We start from the raw sequence: 16,322 nt of genomic DNA, 5'->3' as shown, positions 1-16,322 counted from the left end.
CATCAATGAGAATATTACAATATATATGTACAAACGTGAAGATCAATATCTCTACATCTAAGCCTATATCTTAGCCTAAAGACTTGTTATTCACAATTAGTGGGCTTTGACTTTATGTACAATAGGAAAGTAAGTAATGGAGAGTATATTCTAATTAATGTAGAGATCATATCCCGTAATACTCCCCCTCAAGTTGGGGAGTGAAGATCTTGAAGTCCCAACTTGTCACGTACCATTGTAAATTGATCTTTGCCCAAGGCCTTCATGAATACGTCAGCTAATTGAAAGCGCGAAGGAACATGTGAGGGATTGATCATTCCAACTTGTAATTTTCCCCTGACTATATGACAGTCAATTTCAATATGTTTTGTACGTTCGTGAAAAACAGGATTCGTTGTAATGTGCAGGGCAGCTTGATTGTCATAGTAAAACGGTATAGGAGTTGTTTGTTGAACCTTCAGATCTTGCAATACATAACGTAGCCAAGTTAACTCTAGACATGTGTTAGCCATAGCGCAATACTCAGCCTCTACTGATGAACGAGAAATAGTGGCCTGTTTTTTTGACTTCCATGAAATGAGTGAATTACAGAAAAAGATACAATATCCTGTAACTGACCTTCTCGTGGTGCGGCAGCTTTCCTAGTCCGAGTCACAAAAAGCTTTTAAAGTAAGTTCATTGTTGGCAGGAAAGAATAGACCCTGCACTAGGGTACCTTTGACATATCTGACAACCCGTGACAACCCGTAATGCAGCATCCCAATGGGGTCTTCGAGGTTGTTGCATGAACTCACTCAATGCCCGCACAGATCTATCGACTAGTCTCCTGTATTTTGCTGGATCATTCAGTAAGTCTCCATCTGTAGCGGTGAGCCTAATGTTTTGCTCCATTGGAAATTTCTCTGGTCGTGCATTCGAAAGTCCTGTATCTTGGAGAATATCCAGTGCATATTTTCTTTGGGATATAAAAATACCTTTCTTTGAAAAGAGAATTCAATCCCCAAAAAGTATTTAAAGTCTCCAAGATATTTGATGCGGAAACGCGTGAGAAGAAACTTTTTGAGACATTCCATCTCTTGGAGATTATTGCCTGTGAAGAGTATGTCATCAACGTAAATAAGTACGGCAATGAATGATGTACCTTGAGTTTTGGTGAAAAGTGAGTAATCAACTTTGGACTGTTGATAACTAGCTCTTTGGATTGTAGCTGAGAAGGTGGAAACCCAATTTCGAGACACCTGCTTGAGTCCAGAGTTGAAGTTATAGAGAGCTGCTTCCACTCTCGTTGCCAGGAGCGGAACAAGTATCGAATATTAGAGGGTCGGAATTTTGTGAGGGGATTCGGGGTAGCTCTATGTAACTTTGAGAGTAGCTCCAGATCGGGTCTGGGTCTAAACCCGACCCGTTGTGGGTTCAATAATGTAAACAAAACTAACTCAAATTGCAATCAAGAATTATTCAAAGCCATGATAATAATATTAGATTTAAATTAATTAAGAGTGCCATGTAGTTCACCAAAATGTGTGAAATCAGTCAACTTTTGACACCCGTGACCAAAAAGCATTCACATTCGAAGGGGATGGCAAAGTGGAAAATAAGTAGGTAAAAGTAGGTCAAATGTTTAGAGAGTAAACGGCTCCCTCAGGAAATCCCGCTCCTTTCCCGGTCGGCAAATTGAATGCACACGGCGGTTTAACAATTAAAAGTTCGTTGGGGTAGTTGCATCTTCCCACCATTTCTTCCTCCCTTTAAATTCATACTCTCTCCCACACTTTCTTGCAAGCCAACTCAATTTCTTGTACTTCTCGCTCTCTCTAAATTTCTCATCTGGGTTCTGCTTTTCTTACCCAAATCTTTATCTTACCATTAAGTTCATTCTTCTGGGGTACTTCAATTTTCTTTCCTTTCTCAAATCCCAATCAAAGACTTCAACTTTTTTGGATATTTAAGGTGGGTTTCAGGGTTTCTTTTTTATTTCAACAATGGCAGGAGAAAATAGGCAAAACCCAAGACCAGAATCCTCTGAAGGAAGGGCAAATAAGCTGCCAAACTTTCTCTTATCAGTCAGATTGAAATATGTGAAATTGGGTTACCATTACTTGATCTCTAATGCTATGTATCTCCTGCTGTTGCCACTCCTACTGATTTCTTCAGCTCATCTTTCTACGTTCACTTTAAAGAATTTTATGCAGCTATGGATCCATTTAAAGTTCAATTCTGTCTCTGCAACTCTGTGTTCTGGTCTTATTGTTTTCTTGGCTACTCTGTTCTTCACAAGCAGACCAAGAAAAGTCTACTTGGTAGATTTTTCATGTTACAAGCCTCCTGCTGAACGTATATGCACAAAAGAGGCTTTCATGGAGAGATCAACACTTGCTGGGTCCTTCACAGAGGAGAATTTGGCCTTCCAGAAGAAAATTCTCGAGAGGTCTGGTTTGGGTCAAAAGACTTACTTGCCCGAAGCAGTGCTGCAGATCCCACCAAATCCGTGTATGGCAGAGGCAAGAAAAGAAGCAGAGACCGTTATGTTCAATGCAATCGACGAACTCTTGTCGAAAACAAGGGTTAAGGCTAAAGATATTGGGATTCTTGTAGTGAATTGCAGTTTGTTTAATCCGACACCGTCTTTGTCTGCAATGATTGTGAATCATTACAAGCTTAGAGGGAACATAGTAAGCTTTAATCTTGGTGGTATGGGTTGCAGTGCTGGTCTTATTTCAATTGATCTTGCCAAACAACTCCTACAGGTTTGTCACAGTTCTTCTCTATTTTTGTGTCCATTTTTTTGGGGGATCAGATAGAGGGCATGAAGTAGTTCAACATTAATTGCATGAACCATTTATTACGGTGGTTCTGTCATTAAATTTATGGTTGGCACAAGCACTGTTGGGGTATTTTTCAAGATTGAAAATACTAAGAATCCCAGTGTTTTATGTCACACTTATCCCAAATATTGAGATGGACACACATAATCTATGTAAAATTATGGGTTCCACATAATCTAAATGAAATAGTGTGCGTCCATCTAAACAATTGAAATAACTGTGACAATAAACGTTGGAATCCATAAAACTGTTGTTTTAAGATAGACCAACATGGGTTTTGGACTGTTAATGAAGCATCGATGGAATCTATAAAACTATTGTTTTAAGATAGACCAACATGGGTTTTGGACTGTTAATGAAGCATTGTGTGTTTTTCTTATTCCAATAGGTGCATCCCAACTCTTATGCTTTAGTGGTAAGCATGGAGAACATAACACTGAATTGGTATTTTGGGAATGAAAGATCTATGCTTGTATCAAATTGCCTCTTCAGAATGGGTGGTGCAGCAATCCTTCTCTCAAACAGATCATCGGATCGCCGGCGATCCAAGTACCAACTCATTCACACTGTCCGCACACACAAGGGTGCTGATGACAAATGCTACAATTGTGTATTCCAGCAAGAGGATCCAAACAAAGAAATTGGTGTTGCCCTCTCAAAAGACCTTATGGCAGTGGCTGGTGAAGCACTTAAGACCAACATCACAACACTAGGACCATTAGTCCTTCCAATGTCAGAGCAACTTCTTTTCTTTGCAACTTTGGTTGCAAGGAAAGTGTTTAAGATGAAAATCAAACCATACATTCCGGATTTCAAGCTCGCTTTCGAGCATTTCTGCATTCATGCTGGAGGAAGGGCAGTGTTGGATGAGTTGGAGAAGAATCTTGAGCTCTCAGAGTGGCATATGGAGCCATCAAGAATGACACTTTACAGGTTTGGAAATACTTCTAGTAGCTCGTTGTGGTATGAATTGGCTTACTCTGAAGCTAAAGGGAGAATCAGGAAGGGTGATAGGACATGGCAGATTGCATTTGGTTCAGGATTCAAATGTAACAGTGCTGTGTGGAAGGCATTGAGGACAATCAAACCTGCAAAAGAGAAGAATCCTTGGATTGATGAGATTCATGAGTTCCCTGTTCATGTGCCTAAAGTGGCAGTCATTAATGGTTCTAATAATTGAAGCCCCCAATTCATTGTTTACTCTTTCTAGTGTAGTTGATTTATAAATGATTGGTGTATGTAATCATACTGTTGACGCGATTTGATTCGGATTAATAGGCACAATTGAAGATTTATATAGTTCCCACAATTTTATTTTTTTTAACTTGTGACGCAAGCTGAAACAACAAAAATATCAAATCAACCTTTAATCAAAGGGGAAAGCATCTTTAAAGACTTAAACAGTGGAATTTGTTAAAAAGAGAGTAGGGTTAATGGTGTAGTGACTAGTCTTGATCCCTACGTCGTTCTGAGTTACCCGGTCAAATTTCGCGCGATTCTAACAATGTGGCATCTTAATCCTACTAGGCGGTTTTCTTATAAGTATCATGACAGACCCAGACCGAAAATACTTAACAAGATTGGATGTCAGGTTTAATCTATTACGCTTATCGAGTTTAGCAAACAAAAAGAACAATAATTAACATTGGGTTGGGTCTGATAACCCAGAAACCGACCGGTGTACACCCTTAGGGCCATGTTGTTTGGCAGAGCATTTTCCACAATGTTTCCGCTAAGCGAAACGCTATCGGCTGATGCTTTGCCAAACAACACAGCGTCCGTAGTTGATCCGTTAGCATCAAATAAGCTCCACATCCGAGCTTATTTGATGCTAACGCTCAACATTTTTTTTAATTTTTTATTATGGGTCCCACAGTCAGCATTATGTCTTTTAATTTATACATAAATTAATGTGAGCCCCATAATTTTAATAATATATATTTAATACATTTAAATGTAAATTATATTGTTTTTAATAATGTGAGGCCCATGCTCAACTTTCATTAATTATATATTTTTAGTTAAAATAAAAAATATTAAAATTTTATTAATTAATAATTAAAAATATTTATAAATTAATTTTAATAAAAATTATATTTATTAGATTTAATTTAATATAAAAATAAAAACTAATATTCAATACTTTATTTCAAAAATTTTTCGTTAGCATCAACTTTTACTTCATCAAACACCTCACAACATATTTCACAGCTTTAAACTCAACATTTTTTTCACAGCTTTTTCGCTAACATTGAAAATCAATTTTTCCTCTCTATCAAACAGAGCCCTAGTTTCAAAGTTTAACACCTGCGTGGATTAATGTTTTACAGAGTTAAATGAGGAGGGTTAAAGAGGGATGAGTGAGTTCACCTTACTTGGGTCGTAAAATAGAGAATTAGGTGTAGCGAGTTAGGTGAAGGAGAGGGGGAAATTCCCGGGTGCCGGGGGTCTGTTGTAGTAAAAATTACAGCAGACCCCACTGTAGCTCTTTTGGAGCACAAAATTTTTTTATTTAATTTTTAAAAATCATAAATGTGTAGTATTCGGTCTAACGAATCCAACGGCATATTTTTTGTTTGAAACAAAAATCAAATTCATCGCGATTGAAACATCGAATGTCTTGTGTTTATATCCGATGGTCTAAAATTGTCATGTATTTTTCATGTTCAATATGATTTTTGTTTCAAACATAAAATATATCGTTGGATTTGTTAGGAATAATACTATACATTTATTATTTTTAAAAATAAAAATAAAATTTTTTACTGACTTAAAATCATATTACAGCGGGACCTGCTGTAATAAAAATACAGCAGGTCCCCGCCACCCGGAAATTCCCCAAAACAATAAGACTGCAATGATAGCAATCATGCCTGTAGAAGGGTCTTGGGCTCACTGAAAAGGTGTAGACTATTTTTAGCATTCAACACCGTCACCAGCACAAGCCTTTAACCCAGCACTGAAGTCGCGCTTTATCCCCTTGTGTTCATTTTTCCTCGAACATTGAACATCATAAGACCCTTAATAATCTAGTTGATTGATAATCGCTGATTGAAAATGTGCATGGAAGTCATTCATTCAGTCCCATCTGCAGAGAAAAACAAGGTCCATATTGTCCATCAAGAAGAGGACTATTCACTCTCTCGCAGGCGTTGGAGTCTGTTGGACCACGTACCCTAGAATGTGGATGTATCTCTACTAAATTGATTTTGAATGGACTTTCAGATGTGCCATTGCCAATGACCACCTAGTATTATACCATTCACTTGCTTTCTCATGCACATCTTTTTCATTACAGATTACTTATCAATGCAGAACTCATTCATGTTTGTTTTTTCTACCAGGATACCTTACGGTGTTCAACTCCTTATCATCAACAATGCGTTTTCCTGGAGGAGAACATCACGTAATAATTTCGTAGTTAAACGTGCTTCTGTAAGAGCACTATTATTACTATTGGGATAAGAGATCACTTGGAAGGTAAAGCCTTGCGGACCGGATGTATACACGAAAACCGAACAACCCAAAGTGAACAATATTGTTGATGTGTATGAGCTAGATTTCTAATAGTAATATCTTTGGTCTCTACCAAATATCTTCGATCAATCAATTTAATGCAATAAATGGAGTGATTAACATGCTCTTCATTATAATCTCACCTAGATACAGCTCCAATTGGAATCTGACATTAACGAACTCACACTTATTTCACAAGCATTGTATAGTACTGCTACATAGATAATACACCATCATTCTATACATCTAAGAAACATTAATGGGTGAAACCTTCGGAACAGAAACAGGAAACTCATCAATCTCATCAACCCAAGGATTCTTCTCTTTTGCAGGATCGATGGTCTTCAAAGCCTTCCACACAGCACTGTTACACTTAAATCCAGACCCAAACCCGATTTGCCAGATCCGGTCACCCTTCCTAATCCTTCCTTTGGCTTCAGAGTAAGCCAGTTCATACCACAAAGAACTACTTGAGGTATTTCCAAACCTGTATAGAGTCATTCTTGATGGTTCCATGTGCCACTCTGTGAGCCTTAAATTCTTCTCAAATGCTAACTTGAAATCTGGAATATATGGCTTTAGTTTCATTTTAAAGACCTTATTTGCCACCAAGGTTGCAAAGAACAAGAGTTGCTCCGACATTGGAAGGACTAAAGGTCCTAAAGTTGAGATGTTGGTCTTGAGAGCTTCTCCGGCGACCGCGAGAAGGTCTTTTGACAGCTTGGTGCCTACTATTTGGGCTTCATCCTCCTCTTGGAAGATACAATTATAAGAGTTATCGTCAGCACCCTTGTGGGTGCGTACTACTCGGTTGAGTTGATACTTTGAACGCCTGCGATCAGATGATCGATTGGAAAGGAGGATTGCAGCTGCACCGACACGAAACAGGCAGTTTGTGACGAGCATTGAACGGTTGTTGCCAAGGTAGAAATTGCGAGTGAGGTTCTCTGTGCTCACTACTAGGGCATAAGAGTTGGGATACAACTGAAACAGTGACGAGAGAGATTAAGTCTGTACATAAATAATATAATACAACGCTGTTTCACATGATTTCTTAAAACTCCCAGATTGAATTTTGTATGTGTTTTGATTACTACATAAATAATTAAGAAAAGACGTATACCTTCCTATCAGCTTAAACTTAGTTGTAAACATACAAATGCATGAGCTCAAATACATGCTTCGATCATATCAACCCGAACACAAAAGTTTAATCGCAATCACATGTGCTTCTCAACAATAACAAAATACTAAATGAAGATCTAGAAAAAAAAAACCTGTAAAAGGTCTTTGGCAAGCTGAATAGATATAATTCCAGCACTGCAGCCCATACCACCAAGATTATAACTCATGATGTTACCTCTAAGCTTGTAGTGATTCACAACCATTGCAGAGAGAGACGGAGTCGGATTAAACAAACTGCAATTCACAACAAGAATTCCTATATCTCTAACCTTAACACAAGTTTTAGCCAAGAGTTCATCGATTGCTCCAAACATCACCATAGCCGTCTCCTTTCTTGACTCTGACATAGATTGGTCCATGGGGATACGTAATAAGCCTTTTGGTCCATAAGTGGCCTCACCATACCCGGACCTCTCAAGGATCTTCTTTTTAAAGACTAAGCTTTCCTCACTGAATTTACCAGAATTTTTAGCTATCTCCATGAATTGTTGTCTACTGCACTTATGAGCAGGTTCAGGCTTGTAACAAGCAAAGTTCACTAAGTAAACTTTTCTTGGACGGCTCATAAAGTAAAGGATGGCTAAAAAAATTGTAGTAAGTGACCAAATAATCACTGATGTGAAATAGAACCCAATAAGGTTCCACAGCTGATTTATGTCTTGAAGAGTGAGCATAGAAAGAGCAGTTAAGATAATGCTAACCAGTGGCACAAGCACAAGATAGATGACATTGGTGACCAAGTAGTGGTAACCAAGCTTCACATACTTGAGTCTAACGGATGGAACTTGATCCATAGTTATTTTCATTTGTGGGTTTTGTTTGTGCCCATTTGCAGCCATGGTTGAAGAACAAATTCAGGACTAAAGTGAGGGCTATGGGCGTGTCAAGCTTTGCAAAGATGGAAGGTATTTATACTGTCAATAGTTGGGACTTGGGAGCGACTTCTAACAACTCCACCTAAAGTTTTAATTAGCAACTAGGACATACGAAAAATTCCTCTCGATCTGTCTGTGTTTTATTAGTCGAACACAGAATCAAAAAAGCTTAAGGACCAAAGTAAACAAATATCATTCAACATTTAATATTTGGAAATTTCCATTGATATACGCCTTATAGATTTATATTTTTTGGAGGGAGACACACAAAGACCCCACCAAAGTTCTAAATTGAAAGCTCAATTGGCCACCAAAACTTTATATTAGAAGCCCATTACATTGATTATCAAATTAAACTCTTATGCTTTAGTGGTAAGCACGGAGAACATAACACTGAATTGGTATTTTGGTAATGAAAGATCTATGCTTGTATCAAATTGCCTCTTCAGGATAGGTGGTGCAGCGATCCTTCTCTCAAACAGATCCTTCGATCACTGGCGATCCAAATATCAACTCATTCATCCTGTCTGTACACACAAGAGTGTCGATAATAAATGCTACAATTGTGTGTTCAAACAAGAGGATTCAAACAAAGAAATTGGTGTTGCCCTCTCAAAAGACCTTATGGCAGTGGCTGGCTGGTGAAGCACTTAAGACCAATATCACAACACTAGAACCACTAGTCCTTCCAATGTCATAGCAACTTCTTTCCTTTGCAACTTTGGTTGCAAGGAAAGTGTTTAAGATGAAAATTAAACCATACATTCCGGATTTCAAGCTGGCTTACGAGCATTTTTGCATTCACGCAGGAGGAAGGGCAGTGTTGGATGAATTGGAGAAGAATCTTGAGCTCTCAGAGTGGCATATATATGGAGCCATCAGGAATGACACTTTACAGGTTTGGAAATACTTCAAGTAGCTCATTGAGGTATGGTAGATTACATTTGGTTCAGGATTCAAGTGTAACAGTGTTGTGTGGAAGGCATTGAGGACAATCAAACCTGCAAAAGAGAAGAATCCTTGGATTGACGAGATTCATGAGTTCCCTGTTCAAGTGCCTAGAGTGACAGCCATTAATGGTTCTAATAATTGAACCCCCAATTCATTGTTTACTCTTTCTAATGTAGTTGATTTATGAATTGTCGTTTGTTTAAAAATAATTATTGGTGTCTGTAATCAGACTATTGACACGATTTCATTTGGATTAGCAGGCACAATTGAAGATTTATATAGTTCCCTCAAATTTATTTTTTTAATAACCGAAACGACAGTATCAAGCTTGTCTTTGGACAACCTAATTGGTCCTAAACTCGGGCTGAACAAATATCTACGCACTACCTACCCACAAGTTGAGCGGGCCTTAGGCCCCGCATGTGGGCATTGAGGATTGATCTTCGCTCGAATCGAACTGCGGACCTCCCGCATGCTTAATGTTTGGCCACGGTGAGAGATTTTCTTTAGACAAGTTGTTCGACTAGTCTATTTCCATTAGGCACATATGTTACTTTTCCAGCTTATCATGGCTGTTGTTGAGACAAAATTCAGATTTTAGTAAGGGCTTACAAGGCTACAACTAAAGTGATGCTTACTTATCTTTTGTGAATCATATAGAAGTGGTGCTTCTAGGTGACCAATTAAATCATTGAAATAAGATTGGAGATTTCTGCAATGCTTCTGCGGCATCTGTAATACAATTCACACAGACAATCTGTCGAACACCTCGTCTGTTGTATCTTTTATTCGAATTCAGTTTTTCTCTACTCCAAAGTCCTCTCCCCAATCAAAGAGAGATGAGTGTCCTGCCTAGTCCCGAGTTAATGGGCTTGTTGTTGGGCCATAACAATAAGTTTGAGTACTACTATTCATTTTACTTGTTTTAGTAGTTAAAGCCTTAAAGGCGTAATCAGGCCAAAAAAATCCTGCCCAACCCAGTAAACCAACCCAATATGGTGTTTATTGTGCTAGCCCGTTACTGATTTTATTGGACCGGGCCAGACCAGAACCGAAAATAGTTAACAGGATTGGATGTCGGGTTTAATTTATTGTGGTTATTGAGTTTAGCAAACAAAAAGAACAGTAATTAGCACTGGGTCGGGTCCTATAGGTCCCTTAACCCAGAAATTGGCCTGGTGTACACCTTAGGGCGACGTTGTGGAATTGATTCAGCAGCCCAGTGGCACAGTCATGGACCGTCTATGGTTCAGTCATAAATAGTAGGCTCATTAGTTTAAGCCCCCTTTTAGGCCCTGTACATGCTGGCTGACTGTTAGAGTTGGGCTTTAGTTGGTCAAAATGTCAAGACAGCCTACTAGATTTGTCAAATTAAGGACAGATCCATTATCAAACATGATTTGGTACTCCTTTTTCATCTTAGTTCCCTTAGTTGCAAATGTGGCGCAAGCACCCTATCTAGTTTCAAACTTTAACGCTTGCTTGGATTGATATTTTACACCGTACTAGCACCAGCCTTTAACCTGCCATTGAAGTCGCCCTTTATCCTCTTCTGTTCATTTTTCCTTGAACATTGAACATCATAAGACCCTTAATAATCTAGTTGATTGATAACTGCTGATTGAAAATGTGCGTGAAAGTCATTCAGTCCTATCTGCAGAGAAAAACAAGGTCCATATTGTCCATCAAGAAGAGGACTCTTCACTCTCTCTCAGGCGTTAGAGTCGGATGGACCACATACCCTAGTATGTGTATGCATCTCTACATTGATTTTGAATGGACTTTCAGATGTGCCATTGCCAATGACCACCTAGTATTATACCATTCACTTGCTTTCATGCACATCTTTTTCATTACAGATTTTGGTCACTTCTTATTAATGCAGAACTCATTCATTTTTTTTGTTTCTACCAGGATACCGTACAACGCTTGCTTGGATCATTTTTGGTGCACAGCTGTTATGATGACAACTTTGAATCAATCCTGGGATCAAAATTAAATATCTGTTAACATATATAGATAAATTCAACTCATTACCATCAATAACGTATTTTTCTAAAGGAGAACATCCCGTAGTAAATCTACAATTAAATGTGATTATGCGAGAGTACTATTGAGATGGGTGACCTCTTGGGAAGACAAAGCCGTGCATATCAGATGTATCCACGAGAATCGGGAAACCCAAAGCGGACAATATTTGGGGTGGAAATTGGTCAGTTATATTACGATAGAATACCCGGTCTGAAATGTCGTTTTTTTATATACTAAAAACCGGTGACCAACTGTTAAGAAATTGTAATATATGAATACCACCCAAAGATGTTCGGTTTATACGATTGGTTTTTCGGTTTTGGGCCAAAAGTATGGGCCTATTACAATATAACTCAATGATAATACAATATAACTCAATAATCCAGTATCATTGCTAAGTAAGTAAAAAACTAAAAAATTAATAGTCATTGCAAATAGCCCATGTCAAATACTCAAATGGCCCATGAGGCTTGATCGCTTGAGACCTAATGCAACGAAAATGGCCCTTAAGGCTTGACCGATTGAGATCCAAATAAAGACAATGCCAAGCCGATACCCACTCTAATACTTTTGGACATCTAGATCCAACAAAAAAATACATGGACATAAAAATACCCATAAAATGATCATTTACCTTTCTATCCCCAACCTCTTTCTTTTCTTCTTTCTTCTTCGTCTATCTCTTTCTTCATTTTCTTTTTATTCTCTCTTTCTTCTTCAGATCCTCCCGTCTGGGTCATCTGTTGAGCCTTTCAAATGTCCTTACGGAAGGACCACCCACAAGTGATGGTATTTGTAGGGCATTTCGGATATCCAATAGGCAGACTATCCACAAGTAATCTTAACCCATACAGTTCACGTGTTGGGTCTAATAACCCAACCCATAAATGCTCGGGAGTGTTAACATATATAGATAAATTCAGTTGAGTTCTAATAATATCTCGGGTCTCTACCAAATGTCTTCGATCAATCAATTTAATGCAATAAATGGAGTGACTAAATGCCCTTCATTATAATCTCACTTTAGATGCAGCTGTAATTGGAATTTGACATCAACGAACTCACACTTATTTCACAAGTATTCTATAGTACTACTGCTACAGAGATAATACACCATCATTCTCAGCTAATAAGAAGTACACACATCTAAGAAACATTAATGGGTGAAACCTTAGGAACAGAAACAGGAAACTCATCAATCTCATCAACCCAAGGATTCTTCTCTTTTGCAGGTTTGATGGTCTTCAAAGCCTTCCACACAGCACTGTTACACTTGAAACCAGACCCAAACCCGATTTGCCAGACCCGGTCACCCTTTCTAATCCTTCCTTTGGCTTCAGAGTAAGCCAGTTCATACCATAAAGAACTGCTTGAGGTATTTCCAAACCTGTACAGAGTCATTCTTGATGGTTCCATGTGCCACTCTGTGAGCCTTAAATTCTTCTCAAGCTCATCTAGCACTCCCCTACCCCCTGCATGAATACAGAAGTGCTCAAATGCTAACTTGAAATCTGGAATATATGGCTTTAGTTTCATTTTAAAGACCTTATTTGCAACCAAGGTTGCAAAGAACAAGAGTTGCTCCGACATTGGAAGGACTAAGGGTCCCAATGTTGAGATGTTGGCCTTGAGAGCTTCTCCGGTGACCGCGAGAAGGTCTTTTGACAGCTTGGTGCCTACTATTTGGGCTTCATCCTCCTCTTGGAAGATACAATTATAAGAGTTATCGTCAGCACCCTTGTGGGTGCGTACTACTCGGTTGAGTTGATACTTTGAACGGCTGCAATCAGATGATCGATTGGAAAGGAGGATTGCAGCTGCACCGACAAACGAAACAGGCAGTTTGTGACGAGCATTGAACGGTTGTTGCCAAGGTAGAAATTGCGAGTGAGGTTCTCTGTGCTCACTACTAGGGCATAAGAGTTGGGATACAACTGAAACAGTGACAAGAGAGATATTAAGTCTGTACATAAATAATATAATACAACGCTGTTTCACATGATTTCTTAAAACTCCCAGATTGAATTTTGTATGTGTTTAGATTACTACATAAATAATTAAGAAAAGACGTATACCTTCCTATCAGCTTAAACTTAGTTGTAAACATACAAATGCATGAGCTCAAATACATGCTTCGATCATATCAACCCGAACACAAAAGTTTAATCACAATCACATGTGCTTCTCAACAATAACAAAATACTAAATGAAGATCTAGAAAAAAAAACCTGTAAAAGGTCTTTGGCAAGCTGAATAGATATAATTCCAGCACTGCAGCCCATACCACCAAGATTATAACTCATGATGTTACCTCTAAGCTTGTAGTGATTCACAACCATTGCAGAGAGAGACGGAGTCGGATTAAACAAACTGCAATTCACAACAAGAATACCTATATCTCTAACCTTAACACAAGTTTTAGCCAAGAGTTCATCGATTGCTCCAAACATCACCATAGCCGTCTCATTTCTTGACTCTGACATAGATTGGTCCATGGGGATACGTAATAAGCCTTTTGGTCCATAAGTGGCCTCACCATACCCGGACCTCTCAAGGATCTTCTTTTTAAAGACTAAGCTTTCCTCTCTGAATTGACCAGAATTTTTAGATACCTCCATGAATTGTTGTCTACTGCACTTATGAGCAGGTTCAGGCTTGTAACAAGCAAAGTTCACCAAGTAAACTTTTGTTGGGCGGCTCATAAAGTAAAGGATGGCTAAAAAAAGGGTAGAAAGTGACCAAATAATCACTGATGTGAAATAGAACCCAATAAGGTTCCACAGCTGATTGATGTCTTGAAGAGTGAGCATGGAAAGAGCAGTTAAGGTAATGCTAAGTAGTGGCACAAGCACAAGATACATGACATTGGTGACCAAGTAGTGGTGACCAAGTTTCACATATTTGAGTCTAACTGATACAACTTGAACCAAAGCTAATTTCATTTGTGGGTTTTGTTTGTTCCCATTTGTAGCCATGGTTCAAGAACAAATTCAGGCCTAAAGTGAGGGCTATGGGCGTGTCAAGCTTTGCATAGATGGAAGGTATTTATATTGTGATGCAGATTGAGATTGCGATATTTCTCTTAAATATTTTATTTTGGTATTTTAGGAAATCAATTGTTTGTAAATCAATTAGTATTATTTTTCTAGGAGTCTAGTATCTTTTTAAGTATTTGTTTCCTATTAGAAGTGTCTAGGGTTTCATTTAGTTTACTATTTAAGGTTATAACCCTCATTGAGGAATTTCAGTTTTGGGAGTTTTTGATTGAATAAAATTAAGAGACGGTTAGTATTTTCCAATTCTTTGGTATTCGCTAGAATAAACAAAGTTTTGAAACCTTAAATCTGGTATTCGTGTGTCGAATCAACAGATTTAAGTAGACTTGTTCCTGGTATTCATGTGTCGAATCAACAGGTCCAAGTAGGTGCTCTTTCCACCACGTCGTGCTGCATCATATTGTCAATAGTTTGAATTAGTAGCTCAACTGGGCCCATATGAAAGCTGCGCAGTGTTGTCAGTAATAAGTTAAATTTCCATCAAATGCTCCCAAAAAGTTCCAAGAACAACATTCTCAAGACACTAAATGGAAAATTTACGTCCTTCCATGGTGAATTTATAATTATTTATTAACTGTTAATTGCACGAGATTACACTGCAGCTATAACGGCAAAACTAGTTATGTCTAAGATCATAATAGAGACAACAAACAGAGAAACAATCACGGTTAACCAAATAGAAAGCACAGGACATCATATACGTGCATTAATTATCTTTCTTTAACCTAAATTACCTAATTTGCTACACATCATTCTGTGTAGCCTTTAGATGCTTAAACAGAGAAGAATACCAAAATAAAGGTCTACCAGTTTTGATGGGGAAAAAAATGTTGTGGGGGTGGGCGTGGGGGAGGACAAAAACTAGGTAGAATTAGGACGCATATTTATTTCAGCTTTAAATGGTATGGACTATGGAGTACAACATCAAAAACTTTGGCTTTCTTTGATCTAAATGTCCTATTAAATAAACTCAAATTTAATTTTGCCTAACCCACCAATATATGAAAGTATGAGCTAGTAAAGTCTAGTTTAATCAATTGCATTTATTGTCAAGTCGATCTCCTTAGATACTTCGTTAAATATCACTACCTTTTCTTTCAAACAAGATTGACTATATTGTTTTTGAAATATATACTTCATGACCCAACGATATCCTAGATATATTTTTTTGAATGTTCAACTACAGTTCAAGCTACTTCTATCCTTTTTGCTTGAAAATTTTATCCTGCAAAATTTAAAATTGATCATCCGATGAACTCTTCCTAACAAATTCTCTAAAATAATCATTTCTTTCATTTTACAAATTCTCTATCCAATAGAGAATAACTCACTTGGGATCAGTGGCCGATCAGACCATTTTTTTTAAAGAAAAAGAAAATGCACTTAAAAATACATTTTTTTTCGTGTAAGGAAAAAAATACACTTAAAAGAGCCTCATTGTTCTTCTTTAAAAACTTCCTAAATATTGAGAAGAGCCCCATTAGCATCAATGCCATGTTATATTAACTTCACTTAGAAGAAATTTTATGAACTTTATATGACCAAACAATCCTTTAAAAGGGATTCCCAACACAATAATATTTATCTCTTTTTCTCTTTCTCTTTCCAATATCTGTTTGATAAAAACAGAAATTCTTTAAAGGGACAAACTAAGTTGAAGAAAATAAACCAAAGGACACAAATCTTTTGGGGTTTTGACTTTTATGTGTATTTCAAGATAAAGTCTGTCTCCATGATGAAGATTCGTCGATAATATCATTTCCGTGTATAGCCCTAAAAAAAATTAGCAGGGGCAATGCCGCGGTCCCCAGCCAAAAAATATCGGGCAGATCAAAGTGATAGTATTAGTATTTTAATATAAGGCCACCCTAACATTTCTTGGC

General features: G+C 37.8%; 2 protein-coding genes and 2 pseudogenes across 2 annotated transcripts; 2 read left to right on the top strand and 2 right to left on the bottom strand.

Moving 5' to 3' along the window:
- The first annotated feature begins 1,807 nt into the window (after positions 1-1,807).
- Positions 1,808-4,127, top strand: LOC119991840 (3-ketoacyl-CoA synthase 11-like). Its single transcript, XM_038838369.1, has 2 exons — positions 1,808-2,747; positions 3,214-4,127. Exons 1-2 carry the CDS (start codon positions 1,983-1,985, stop codon positions 4,003-4,005), a joined length of 1,557 nt encoding a protein of 518 aa, XP_038694297.1. The 5' UTR covers positions 1,808-1,982; the 3' UTR covers positions 4,006-4,127.
- Positions 4,128-6,587: 2,460 nt separating this feature from the next.
- LOC120002497 (3-ketoacyl-CoA synthase 11-like) lies at positions 6,588-8,365 on the bottom strand. The gene is made up of 2 exons (XM_038851270.1): positions 7,619-8,365; positions 6,588-7,325 (listed from the first exon to the last, which is right to left on the bottom strand). The coding sequence occupies exons 1-2, from the start codon at positions 8,363-8,365 to the stop codon at positions 6,588-6,590; spliced, it is 1,485 nt and encodes a 494-aa protein (XP_038707198.1).
- Positions 8,366-8,400: 35 nt separating this feature from the next.
- LOC120002486 lies at positions 8,401-9,494 on the top strand (annotated as a pseudogene).
- Positions 9,495-12,351: 2,857 nt separating this feature from the next.
- On the bottom strand, positions 12,352-14,587 carry LOC119998578 (annotated as a pseudogene).
- Positions 14,588-16,322: the final 1,735 nt, after the last annotated feature.

This window comes from Tripterygium wilfordii, chromosome 1 (genome assembly GCF_013401445.1).
Source record: "Tripterygium wilfordii isolate XIE 37 chromosome 1, ASM1340144v1, whole genome shotgun sequence".
Lineage (NCBI taxonomy): Eukaryota > Viridiplantae > Streptophyta > Magnoliopsida > Celastrales > Celastraceae > Tripterygium > Tripterygium wilfordii.
This window is presented reverse-complemented; position numbering and strand designations above follow the sequence as displayed.

Excerpts from the sequence above, each read along its gene's own strand:
- LOC119991840 (XM_038838369.1), top strand. The coding sequence starts at position 1,983 with ATGGCAGGAGAAAATAGGCAAAACCCAAGACCAGAATCCTCTGAAGGA. Across the intron at positions 2,748-3,213 it reads TTGCCAAACAACTCCTACAG|GTGCATCCCAACTCTTATGC; the intron begins GTTTGTCACAGT and ends TTATTCCAATAG.
- LOC120002497 (XM_038851270.1), bottom strand. The coding sequence starts at position 8,365 with ATGGCTGCAAATGGGCACAAACAAAACCCACAAATGAAAATAACTATG. Across the intron at positions 7,326-7,618 it reads TTGCCAAAGACCTTTTACAG|TTGTATCCCAACTCTTATGC; the intron begins GTTTTTTTTTTC and ends TCACTGTTTCAG.